Genomic DNA, 12,014 nt, shown 5'->3' with positions numbered 1-12,014 from the left:
ACCCATAGATAAAGAGCAATGGTATCTGTGTAATATATCAAAGGATAGGAAGAGCAATGGTGGTTATTGAGGATGTATTAGATAGTGTGGGACCTGAGCATGATGAAATAAGGGGTGGAGAATGTGCTGGTTTTGGCTGGGATGGAGTTAATTTTCTTCATAGTAGCTAGTACGCGGCTATGCTTTGGATTCGTGCTGAAAACTGCTGATAATATAGGGATGCACTAGCTATTGCTGAGCAGCTCTTACACAGAGTCAAGGCCTTTTCTGCTTCACAGCACCCCACCAGTGATTAGAGGCTGGGGGTGCATGAGAGGCTGGGAGGATACACAGCCAGGACAGATGACCCCAAATGACAAAAGGGATATTCCATACCATATGATGTTATGCTCAGCATATAAAGCTGAGGGAAGAAGGAGGAAGCGGGAGGATGTCTGGATTGATGGTGTTTGTCTTCCCAAGTAACCATTACATGTGATGGAGCCTGACTGTCCTGGAGATGGCTGAACACCTGCCTGCCCATGGGAAGCGGTGAATTAATTCCTTGTATTGCTTTGCTCATGTGTGTGGCTTTTGCTTTACCTATTAAACTCTTTTTATCTTGCCCTATGAGTTTTCTCACTTTTACCCTTCTGATTCCCTCCCCCTCCCACCAAATGGGAGTGAATAAGCAGCTGTGTAGTGCTTAGTTGCCATCTTGGGTTAAACCACCACAAAGATGAAGCCAGACCCTCCGTGGCAGTGTACAACAAACAGCAACAGATCAAGCAAAGAAGTTAAGAGAGACAGCTTTTGCTTTGATGTGGTAGATTGACCATGGCTGGCTGCCAGGTGTCCATCAAAGCCACCCTCCTCAACTGGACAGGGGGAGTAAATATGGCAACAGGCTCATGAGTTGAGATAACGACAGCCAGATCACTCTCACAGGTAAACCAGACTCAACTCAGGGAAATTAATGTAACTTATCACCAATCAAATTGAAGTAGGATAATGAGAAATAAGAACAAAACACAACACCTGTCCTCATTCCTCCTTTCTTCTCAGGCTTTACTTCATTCCCTTCTCCTCTACCTCCTCCTCTCACCAGCGCCACAGGAGGACAGGGAATGGGGGTTGTGGCCAGTTCATCACATGTTGTCTCTGCTTCTCCTTCCTCCTCACACTCTTCTCCTGCTCCAGCATGGGGTCCCTCCCACAGAAGACAGTCCTACACAATCTACTCCAACGTGAGTTGTTACCACGGACAACAGTCCTTCATGAACTGCTCCACTGTGGGTCCCCTTCCGTAGGGTGCAGTCCTTCAGGAACAGACTGCTCCAGTGTGGGACCCTCACAGGGGTCACAGTTCCTGCCAGATAACCTGCTCCAGCATGGGCTCCTCTCTCCACAGGGTCACAGGTCCTGCCAGATAACCTGGTCCAGCATGGGCTTCCCACAGGGTCACAGCCTCCTTTAGGCACATCCACTGGCTCTGATGTGGGGTCCTCCATCAGCTGCATATAGGTATCTGCTTCACTGTGGACCACCATGGGCTGCAGGGGAACAACCCCAGTCACCATGGTCTCCTGCATGGGCTTCAGGAGAATTTCGGCTTTAGTACCTGGAGCACTCCTCCCCCTCCTTCTCCTTCTTCACTGACCTTGGTGTCTGCAGACTTGTTTCTCTCACATATTCTCACTCCTTTCAGTTGCTCTTGTGCAGCACTTTTTACCCCTCCTTAAATATGTTATCATAGATGCATTACCAGCATTGCTGATGTGCTCAGCTTTAGCCAGCAGTGGGTTTGTCTTGGAGCTGGCTGGAACTGTCTCTGTCCAACATGGGGACAGTTTCTGGCATCTTCTGTTAGAAGCAAGCCCTACAGCCTCCCCGCTACCAAAACTTCATCAGGCAAACACAATATATTTAGAGAAGCAGTTCTGCCAGGAAGAAGTGCTGGATTTTATCCTTAAGGGCCCTTCTAGCTGCTTCATTGGGAGTCCTTCTCAAGAGTGGGCAACAAACAGCAATGAAAAATCCCAATAAACCAACAAAAAAGCCCTCCTCTCTTATTTGGCCTTTTGGTGACTGCATCTGGACTGCTGTGTCCCTTCCTGGTCTCCCCAGTCCAGAAAAGCCACTGATGAGTGTGGTGTGGGCCCTACGGAGGACCTTTGGATTGGTGAGGGGCACATGAGGGCAGGCTGAGGGAGCTGGCTCTGGTCTGCGTCAAGAAGGCTCAGGGGTGGATCTGACTGGTAACTTCAGCTGCCTGTGGGGAGGCTGTAGAGAAGATGAAGACTGACTCTTTTCAGAGGTGCTCTGTGGCAGAAGGATAAGTGGCACCAGACCCAGGAGAAATCTGAACTAGACAAAAAGAAAAGATTGTCACCACAAAGCTGCTCAGACAAAGCATGGGTGCCCAGAGAGACTGTGGAGCCATCATCCTTGAAGGTATGTAAACATGACTGAACAAAGCCTCGAGAAACCAGATCCAACTGGGGCTGCTCTGAGCAGGAGCTTGGATATATGCACTCCCTTCAACAGACAAGTTTTAGAGGGATCCTTCAGGATGCTGTTCTTCAATCTCACCTACTTGACTTGAAAAAAACAAAAAACAAGAAATGCACCTTCTGCTCAGACAGCCTTCACATCAATAGACCAAGTTGGGATTAATGAGGTAAGGAGTTTGTGTTTGGGCTCAGATGAGACCAGGTTTTTGTAACATACTGGCAGGATCTTATAATTACAAGAGTTTCAAGCTCTGTGGATTAATCTTGTTTTAGACCCTCCTTGGATACTGGTGGCAGCATCTTGTTGAATGGAGCCCAGGCACAGTGGTACAGTGCCATGTCAGCACTGTCAAAGGTGTCAGGAGCAACCTGGCCGAAGTGTGAAGTTACACTGGTTTTCTAAGCTGCCTCTGCTCTGAACAAGGCACTGGACCAGCTGACCTCCAGCAGTCTCTTTCCACCAGCATTATTCTGTGTGCTACCAGTTCTCATGTTACGTTCTCTTCCTGCCTCATGAAGAAAGGCAGCTCTCCCCGACAACTTAGAAGCAGTTGGATAGTGCAAGCAACACAGTCCTGTGGCAGAAGGGCAAATGGAGCTGTGGTAAACAAGTTCTAGATTGAGATCTTGGAAGTACAAAGCCATAAAAGCTAACTCCAGTGTCTTGAGGGCACCAATAGGCCTACATGGACCTTACCAGCCTTATCTGGGACCTCCAACCTCATATTCTGTGGCACTCATGAAAGTCTTGGCTGTCCCAGCCTGAGTCTGCACAGAGCCATCTCAGAATCATCCTGACACATGATGTGGTTTATCTGCAGTCCGGTTAGACTATACATGAATAATGGAGAGCTACATGGACATCCTTCAAGACCATTATCTTAATCCATATACATGTGATAACCTACTTCAGCCCAATGAATATTTTGCTTCGCAGAACTGAGGTGACAGCAGCAGAACTTATAATTGAAATTGAATGCAGACAGTCACTAACATACAAAACAATAGTACATACAAGATCACTCCACTTCTCTTCTTGGCAGTGAAACTTCATATTCCAGAGAGGGGGGTGCAATAAAAAAAAAAAAAAAGTAACCCACAAAATTATATAAAAATACCTTCCTCTTGTGTAGCATAATTCTCATTATATTTATTATACAGATAATTAAAGCTGATACCACTCCAGATCAAATAAAAAGCAAGTGTCCTGGTTTTGTTAAAAACAAGACAATTTCTCTTTTGGTGAATTTTTCTTTCAGCTAAGTCCTTCTTAGTAATTGCACTTTTCTGAAGTTGGATACATGTTTTGGTAGACACAGCAACGGTATGCAAGGTCTCTGATAAGGATGCACGTTCCGTAAGCAAGGAGGAGCAAACTGAACAGGTGACTAAAACTGACCAACTAAGTATTCCATTCCATCCACGTCATAACACCATATAAAAGTGGGTGATCACAAGGGTCTCGCTCTCTCTTCAACTATGGCCAGCATCTGGGGAGGACTCTGCCTGCCATCCCTGTGATCTGAGGCCCAGTCACACACCCTGCATCCTTGAATCCCATTCTTGTTTGCTGCAGAGTCCAACCCAGGACTTCTGGGTCCCTGTTCTGCAGTTGCTGGAGCAGTGCTGAGCTTTGCTAGGGAATTCAAGATCGATTTTGTATATTTTGTATTATTTTCCCTATTTTATTAGTAGCATCAGTAAAACATTTTTAACTTTTTTCCTACTTGCAAGTCTGTCTCTCTTTTTCCTCCTATCGCCTCTCCTTAGTGGGAAGCCGGGACGGGGGGGAAGGCCTGGTGGGGAGATGGAGTTAATAAAGCATCTGCCACGGTTTATTGTCACCCTGCAATCAAACAGTGACAGCAAGTTACCTCTAGTTTTGAAACTTTTGTCCAAACACTCAGAAAATAAATTGAAAGGATTTGTAACAAACAGGTGACAAACCCAACTAAATCTGTGGAAGAAAACTAAGGAAATAACTCCAGCTTATGTTCCAGTCCTGCACAAAGACAAAAGAAAACAGTAGAAACTGTCTGCTGTCCTGGATAGACTGGAGACTTCTCTACACTTAAAAGAGAGGTGGAGAAGCATAACTGATAAACAGTACTACAGCCACCTGCCCCGTACAGCTGCTTCTGAAGTCTGTGCCAGGGAAACTGTCTTCAGCCTCCCTGGAAACAGTAAGTACTACTGGAAGATACTCTGGGAATTCTTAGTGTTTTGGAGTCTCTCACCAAGTGTTCAGAGATTACAATATAGCCTTGGACAGCCACAGCTGGAAGCAGTCATTCATCAGGTGTTGCACATCGCTGTGGAGTCAGTCACATTGCCCTTGTCCAGTTCATACCACTGTCACTACCAGTAACTGAAGCACTGAGTACTTCAGGATATTGTTGCCAGCACAGGTCTTGGGACCTACCAACTGCAACTGGTATTTGTTGCTTTGGGCTACAATCCACAAACACACATCCTGCAACAACCACAGTCCCAAAGAGGTCACCATCCAGAGGAATGAGAGAGATTCATGGAGTGGAAACAGAGTCACAGCTGAGTTGTACACTTTATTCCTAGGGAAATGGGATGTTTCTACAGAAGCAGAAAAGGAAACCTTTTGCATAATCAAAATATTTGCCAGGCTCCCTTACTCCCAACGTTCAGTGTATTGAAAAAATAAGGCGTATCCCTATTTTGTTTTGCCTAATGAGCACTTGTTGTTACAGTATTAAGCAGTATATAAGTAAAATACTCCCAGATATCACACTATAAGGCTGATTAACTGGTTTGAGCTGATCATTTTTCCACATCCCTCACAGCCTTAAGAAGTCACAGCAGTAATATCAAAAGCAAACAGCTGAAAAAAACTCTTGATTTGAATAACAATGAGCCCTTAAAAAGAAAATTCAGATGCAGGAGAAGTAGTCATGAAGCATTAAGTCCCTCCAAGGCCCTGACCTAATACCTGTGGAAACATCAAGGAGTCTAGTTCATGATGTGTGGATAAAACAAAGGCATTCTGGTATTATTCCTTGTAGTCTAACTTGCTTAACGCCCCACCCTCACACTGCATTGTTGAAAACTTATGTCTTGAAGCACACATGATACTGACCCTCCCTGAAATACCTGGCCACAAAGCTACCACCTCCCATATAGGTGAGGATCTCAGTGTTTGGATCCTGGTCCTGACCCACTGCTGCTGGTTAAGCCCAGTCTGGACGACACAGTTCTTGCCCCTTTTATTCCCTTCTTATCTTTATTCTTGGACCACTGCTTTCACAAAAGCCTGTTTTAGTTTCTACACACCTTTCTCCATCTCCTCCCTCTACCGTCTTCTTACCTCTCACAGTAAAGGGATCAAAACTCAATTTAAGAATTGGTCAATATTAAAAAAATTCAGATGAAAAGGGAGCTTGCAAGGACGACAGCTCGCTGCAGTTCAGTCCTGACTCTCTTCGCCCCAGGGAACTCTGGCCCCCATCGTAGCCATGAGCATGGGCTGCCCTTGCACAAAGATCTTGCTGTACACATGCCATAAATCCAGTGCCTCCTAATGTGTCACATACATTGGGTGCACACACACACCCTCAAAATGGCTCAACTGGCTGCAGAGTGCAATATATCTACCCATCTGGGAAAGGCTGTTCCATACTGACCTTCTTCAAGCCAAGGCGTTTTTGTGACATTAGAGATCAGACATAAAGGACTTAAAAGACTTAGAGCAGAGGTGTTGAACTCATTTTCACTGGGGGTCACATAAGCCTCGCAGTTACCTTCGAAGGGCTGAGTGTAATTTTAGGACTGTATAGATGTAACTACTCCTACATGTAACTACTTGTGCAATTACACTCGACCCTTTGAAGGCAACCACGAGGCTGGTGTGGGCCCCAGAGAAAATGAGTTTGACACCCCCACCTTAGAGGATCACTGAATAAGATGTATGCATTCCCAACTAAAGTTTCACACTTCACACTTCAAGGATTATAACAGCTCATTTGCAAAAAGCAAAAAAAAATAATTTTAAGATTTATCTTAAATCTTCCCACTCAGTTACTCTATACTTGCGATCAAACACATAATAATGAGAGAAATAGAAGCAAATTCCAAGCCAATCAACATGGGCAATCCCTCCATTCTGAATTCCCATGAAACAGGGGCAGCTGGGAAGGTATCCATGTTTTTCTACTACAGGACAGACAACTAGAAGAAAGAATGCAACTGTAGAAATGGACAGACCTATAATATATCCTGAGAGAATGCTACAATACGTTGCAGCTGAAAAGGAGCTGTAAAACACAGAAGCCCTTTTTCTTATGATGATCTGGAATAAGAGACAAAGAAAGGACAAGCCTGGACAGAAGATGAATAAATATTAGCTACCTGCAAGTTAAACTAAATGTCAAGTACCCAAACCAACTACAGAATACGTTGCGCACAACCAGTTTCTGCAAAGATCAATAAGATACTTCCTCATGGCAACTCAACTTCGATAGTATGGTCTCACAACATTTCATTATTGATACTTCCAAACTCAACTAAGCCTTTCAAGGCTTCCCGCTTTGCTAGAACACACACACCATAGTAATGGTAATTAAAAACCCAGTAAGGTTTATATTTCCTCAACCATTGTAGAGACCTCCTACATAAGAGTGACAGTTTTCCAGCAGCCCAAGCACCACTTCCCTGTTGAAGTCCTGTAACAATTAGCTGAAGAAGAAACTCTTTCTTTGATTCTCATTTACTTCCTTAACTCCTTCTTTTTCTCTTTTCCTGCCCTTCCACAAAGAGGAGGAACAGAAAAGCAGAGCTGAGTTTTTATTAAAAAACAATGGAAATATTTGAAGGGCCTTAGAATGTTCTCAGACTCACTAGAGCTGTCCTAGAGCAGTGGTCTCCAACCTTTCTCGATAAAGCATAAAGTAAAGAAGTTTTTGGGCACATGTTTCCAATATATGCATATTTATTTATAAATTACATGCATGGCCCACTGTACTACTATGTTATGCACACTATTAAACATACAGCAAAGTAGAAATTTTTAAAAGGATGAGAACAATGAAAGACCCACCACTAGGACAGCTGCAGAGCACTAAGTCTCAGGAGTTTTTATACCAAATTGATAGAAAAAAGAGTTGGACCAAAGCTACTATAATGCAACCATAGTAAAATGCAGTTTTATTCCTCACTATAAACTGTAAATTGTGATCAGTCAAGGTGCTGAACATCAGCAGCCAATGTATCTGTACCATTTTTTAAACCTGACTTATGAATAAAGGTTTTCCACTAGGTCAAGTTCTTCCACACACTAACAATACTTACAACAAAACAATAGTTAACAACCCCTCTCCCCCAAATATTACTACTTCTGGAGTTAAGAGCAGATAACTTAAAGTACATCAGTACCCAAAACTTTGCTTTTGAATAAACTACTAGTCAATTGCCTACATCCTTTTATTCACTGATATCTTCAAACAGCACAAGATAAAAACTGATGCAGAGTTCACCAAATAGACTTCACAATGTTTACTGTCTTACTGCTGACATCCTGCCTTTCAAAACATTGAAGTTGTTTGTAAAATTATTTTTGGGAGTATATTAAAAATAAGCTGTTCAAACAAAGGCGTTTTTTTGTGTGTTGGGGGGGGGGGGGGGGGGGGGGCGTGTTTTGTTGGTTTTGTGTTTTGTTTTGTTTTCCTCCTTACAAAGCAGATAAGGTCTAACCATGATTTTCTTTCCTAAGTCACAGCTATCGACACTGCCTGTCCCGACTCGTTGGCAAAAAGCTGCTGGCCTTGGAGCACACAGAAGCAATCTCTACTATTCAAAGACTATTCTGTGCTCTCTTATTAAAATGGTGGCTTAAAGATGTTTGGCCCTTAACAAAGACAAAGGCTTAGAGCCTCATGGAGTTTACACAACTTTAATCTCCCAGCTCTGCAACTGTCACTGTGTGGCTGGGCTGGCACTAAGCAGAAGCACATGTAGGCTATGCACTAATTGATATGCAAATTAAATTAGTGGGTCACAAGTTCAAAACAGACCAAGGAAAGCTGCTAAAGCATGGAACCATTTTACACAGGGTGCTGGGGAAGATAAAAGTTGGTGCCTTGAAGCTCTCTAAGCTCTACTCTTGGCCCAGCTTGAGCCAGACAAAAACCCATCCAAATGAGAGTTTTCAGCCTTGAACTCCAGGGAGGGTGAAGAACTCTGTCCTTAACACTCCTCTTAATCCAGGAAACCATAACCCTACTACCAAAGCGCTGCAAGCAATGTTGGCTTTTTTAGGGCCTGCAGAGCTGTTCATTGCCCTTATCCCTCTTCTAACTGTAGATGCCATGATTTGCTTCCCCTCTTCCCCCTCAATACGGAGTAAATAAATAGCATACAAACAAAGCTAAAACATGGGCATGTGTAGGCACATTTTGCCCCAACACCAGGGACAGAGCTATTATCTATGGAAAATGTACCTGGATCACGTCTCTACTTCATCTTCCTTACCAATCAAAAGAGCCCTTCAATTATACAGTCATAGAATGCCCCGAGTTGGAAGGGGCCCACAGGGATCTCAAATATAGTTTTGCAAATACACAAGAAAATGAGTGTGCTCTGCTTGTTCAGCCAGGTCTTCTGCTTCGGTTCTGCCCTGCATCTTCCTAGGAAATGCTATTTCACTCTCTGCTTCCCTTCTTCCAAAACATTACAGACCTCCTTGCTAGGTAAGTATTCCTAGCTATCAAGTTCCCAATCAGTGACAATATAATCTCTTTCCTACTATGAGCAGTCTCTGCTCTATCAGCTGTGTCCTTATCACCAGATCCATCATAAAAGGACACATGATTTATGTAATATAAATTTTATGATGAACACACACTAAACTTCCTAAAACCCCCAAACCCATTATGAACACACCTCATTCAAACAATTTTCCAGTGATAATCACATACTCTTAAATTAACTGGAACACTAGGATAACCTTTAAATGGATAATACCAGTTTTGTCCTTCCCAAAAGCACATATTCTCTTTCTCAGCATCAAGTCATTACAATATGTGGACAGGCTTCCTGCTTGTTTGAATTCATGGGTAAAATATAGATCACAGTGCAGCTGATAAAACACTGATCTGACCTAATCACATTGACCCATGCTGCTAGACAATAAAGCTGAGAATCCTGAGATGACAGTGAGAACCTACTTTTCACAAGATGTCAATATTATGGCTACATTTCTCCATTTTTTTATTAATAGCACAGAATACACGACTTCTGTTGCTTTATGGAAATGACGTGAACTGACCAGATAATCTAAAACCAAACACTTGAATGGTATTCCAAGTCTGTACATTCTCTACCTACAACCCAAGCTGCTGCCATACTGATACCTCAACATGCAAGGTGAACCAAGGAAATGATTAAATATACAGCAATATACTTTTACACTTTAACCACAAAGTTGCAGTCTTTTAAGCCTATGTTACTAAAATATATATCTACCTGCATCTGTAAATCTACATCTGTGTTGTTTTTTTTGGTATGTTTGTTTGTTTTTTTCAACTGTGGGGGTCACTGGATAGAGAATGAAAACTCCTCTCCTGTTGCAACACAATCTGTTCATGGAACAGCAAAGATAGGAGTTACAAGAAACCCCTACTCGCAAAAGATTTAGCCCATTTTTAATACCATGAGCTTATTAAACATAAAGCGCATTTTTCTTTGCCCACAACTGTTGTTTTTTCACTCATGTGTGATCAAGTCATGTGCACATCATAAAAAACGACACAACTCATTTAAAGGACCTGGCTTTATGTGCAGGAACTAAACATGATATCAATTATTTCAGCAGTATAACCCTAATGCCCTGTTTCCCTGAAAATAAGACCTACCCCAGTAGCATGATTTTTCAGGATTTTTGAGGATGCTCGAAATATAAGCTCTACTCCAAAAATAACCCCTAATTACAGTTCATTAAAAAGTCAATTTAAATAGTGTCCAGGCAGCTAGGCATACAAAAAGGAAGCATCTTTTGGACAAAATTTGTAGGAGACCCTGTCCTATTTTTGGGGAAACAGGGTGCCTACATCTCTCCATGAAACTGCACCAGTAATACATCTATAATATGCAACATGAACTACTGTAGAACATAAAAACTAACTCAAGTTATACTTACTGTAACCTGGGAAGCATCCATGAATTGTAGGCCGAAGTAATCAGTTTCCACAAGGTCCAAATGATAGACAATTTGGTCAAACAACTCCTGTCCCTTTGCATTTTTCTGTAACAGAAAAGAAAGTGTGTTGTTTTTTTTTTTGTGGGTGGGTGTGGGTTTGTTTGTTTGGGTGAGTTTCTTTTTAAGTTCAAATGGTAGAGAGGAGATGAAAAATGGGAAAAATCTCTAAATAGTAATTCTATTTATTCTAAACAATTGTATTGGCTTTTCTTTTTGTTTTCTTCAAGAAAGATATAGTAAAATGTTTTTCCTGCCTGCAGCTATTCCAACAGCATCAGACTTCATCCTCAAAGAAAAACTTCCAAAGTTCGCCGTAATTCAAAATGTAGGAGAGAAAGGAAAGGTTTATGTCCTTAAGTGTCCTAAGTCACAGAGCCAACTTTTTGAACCCCAGGAAGCCAAATTCTCCAGTAAAAGCTCTCTTGACACGCTGCCTGAAATCTGTGGGCTGTTATCAACGATCAACTGCAGTCATGCAGTGCTGTGCTACATATGAAGGGCACTGCGAGGAAAATGGATGGGATTTGACAGGAATCTTTCAATAATGTTGCTAACTGCAATCATATTTACAGCCTTTTACTGGTGAAGCAAACAAAGGCCAAAAAACCAGGAATACAACTCCTACTTGGCATGCCATCCGAAACACATAGGCATGGAAACAAAACTAATCCAAATTATGGGCTACAGATACTAGTAGAAAAGTTAGCTTGTCTTAAAGCTAGGCTGCATTGACCTGTGCATCCATTTGGAGATTAAGCCAAGAATTTAGATACCCAGTACTTCAATTTCAAACACTAGAAGCAGCAAAGCTTGGAGGTTACATATGGGTAGGAGGAAGAGGGAATAACAAACCAATTTTTCATGCAAACCCTGTTGTGTTACTTAGGGAAATAAGTTTTCAGCTTCTTGAGGAAAAAAAAAATGCCTTGCCTACACACGAGATGATCATAAATCTCAGTAAGAGACTGAAATTACAAGTGTATTTTATACACGGAAGTACAGATCTGGAACCACCTTTGTGCCTGCTGTCCCTCATCCATCCTTGAGGATTTTATTTTTTAATGTTCTAACACCTTAAACATTGCTGCTTCGTCCCGAATTGTAGCAAAAAATAATTATTTCAGGTGAAGAAGAGCTAAATTGCATTCAGTTCCTTTAGTTTGGCTGTCCTCATAAAAGCTGCATCAATTGCAACAGCCAGAAATCCTGTCCAGGATTCCAATATGTCTAAAACCTGTCTTCTCCAACAAGAGACGAGATGAAGAGTTTCATCTCTACTTCTCCAAGAAGATGGAGCAAGC

At 42.4% G+C, this 12,014-nt stretch overlaps 1 protein-coding gene across 1 annotated transcript in view; it reads right to left on the bottom strand.

Annotated features, from left to right (window-relative positions):
* EPB41L4B (erythrocyte membrane protein band 4.1 like 4B) overlaps window positions 1–12,014 on the bottom strand; it is a gene marked incomplete at both ends in the record, with an annotated part of 92,477 nt that overhangs the window by 27,313 nt on the left and 53,150 nt on the right. Inside the window, one exon of the mRNA XM_080340654.1 lies at window positions 10,654–10,758. Coding sequence (XP_080196780.1) covers window positions 10,654–10,758 — 105 coding nt within the window. The remainder of the gene's footprint in view (window positions 1–10,653; window positions 10,759–12,014) is intronic.

Source organism: Nesoenas mayeri (genome assembly GCF_963082525.1).
Source record: "Nesoenas mayeri genome assembly, chromosome: 2".
NCBI classification, from domain to species: Eukaryota; Metazoa; Chordata; class Aves; order Columbiformes; family Columbidae; genus Nesoenas; species Nesoenas mayeri.
This window is presented reverse-complemented; position numbering and strand designations above follow the sequence as displayed.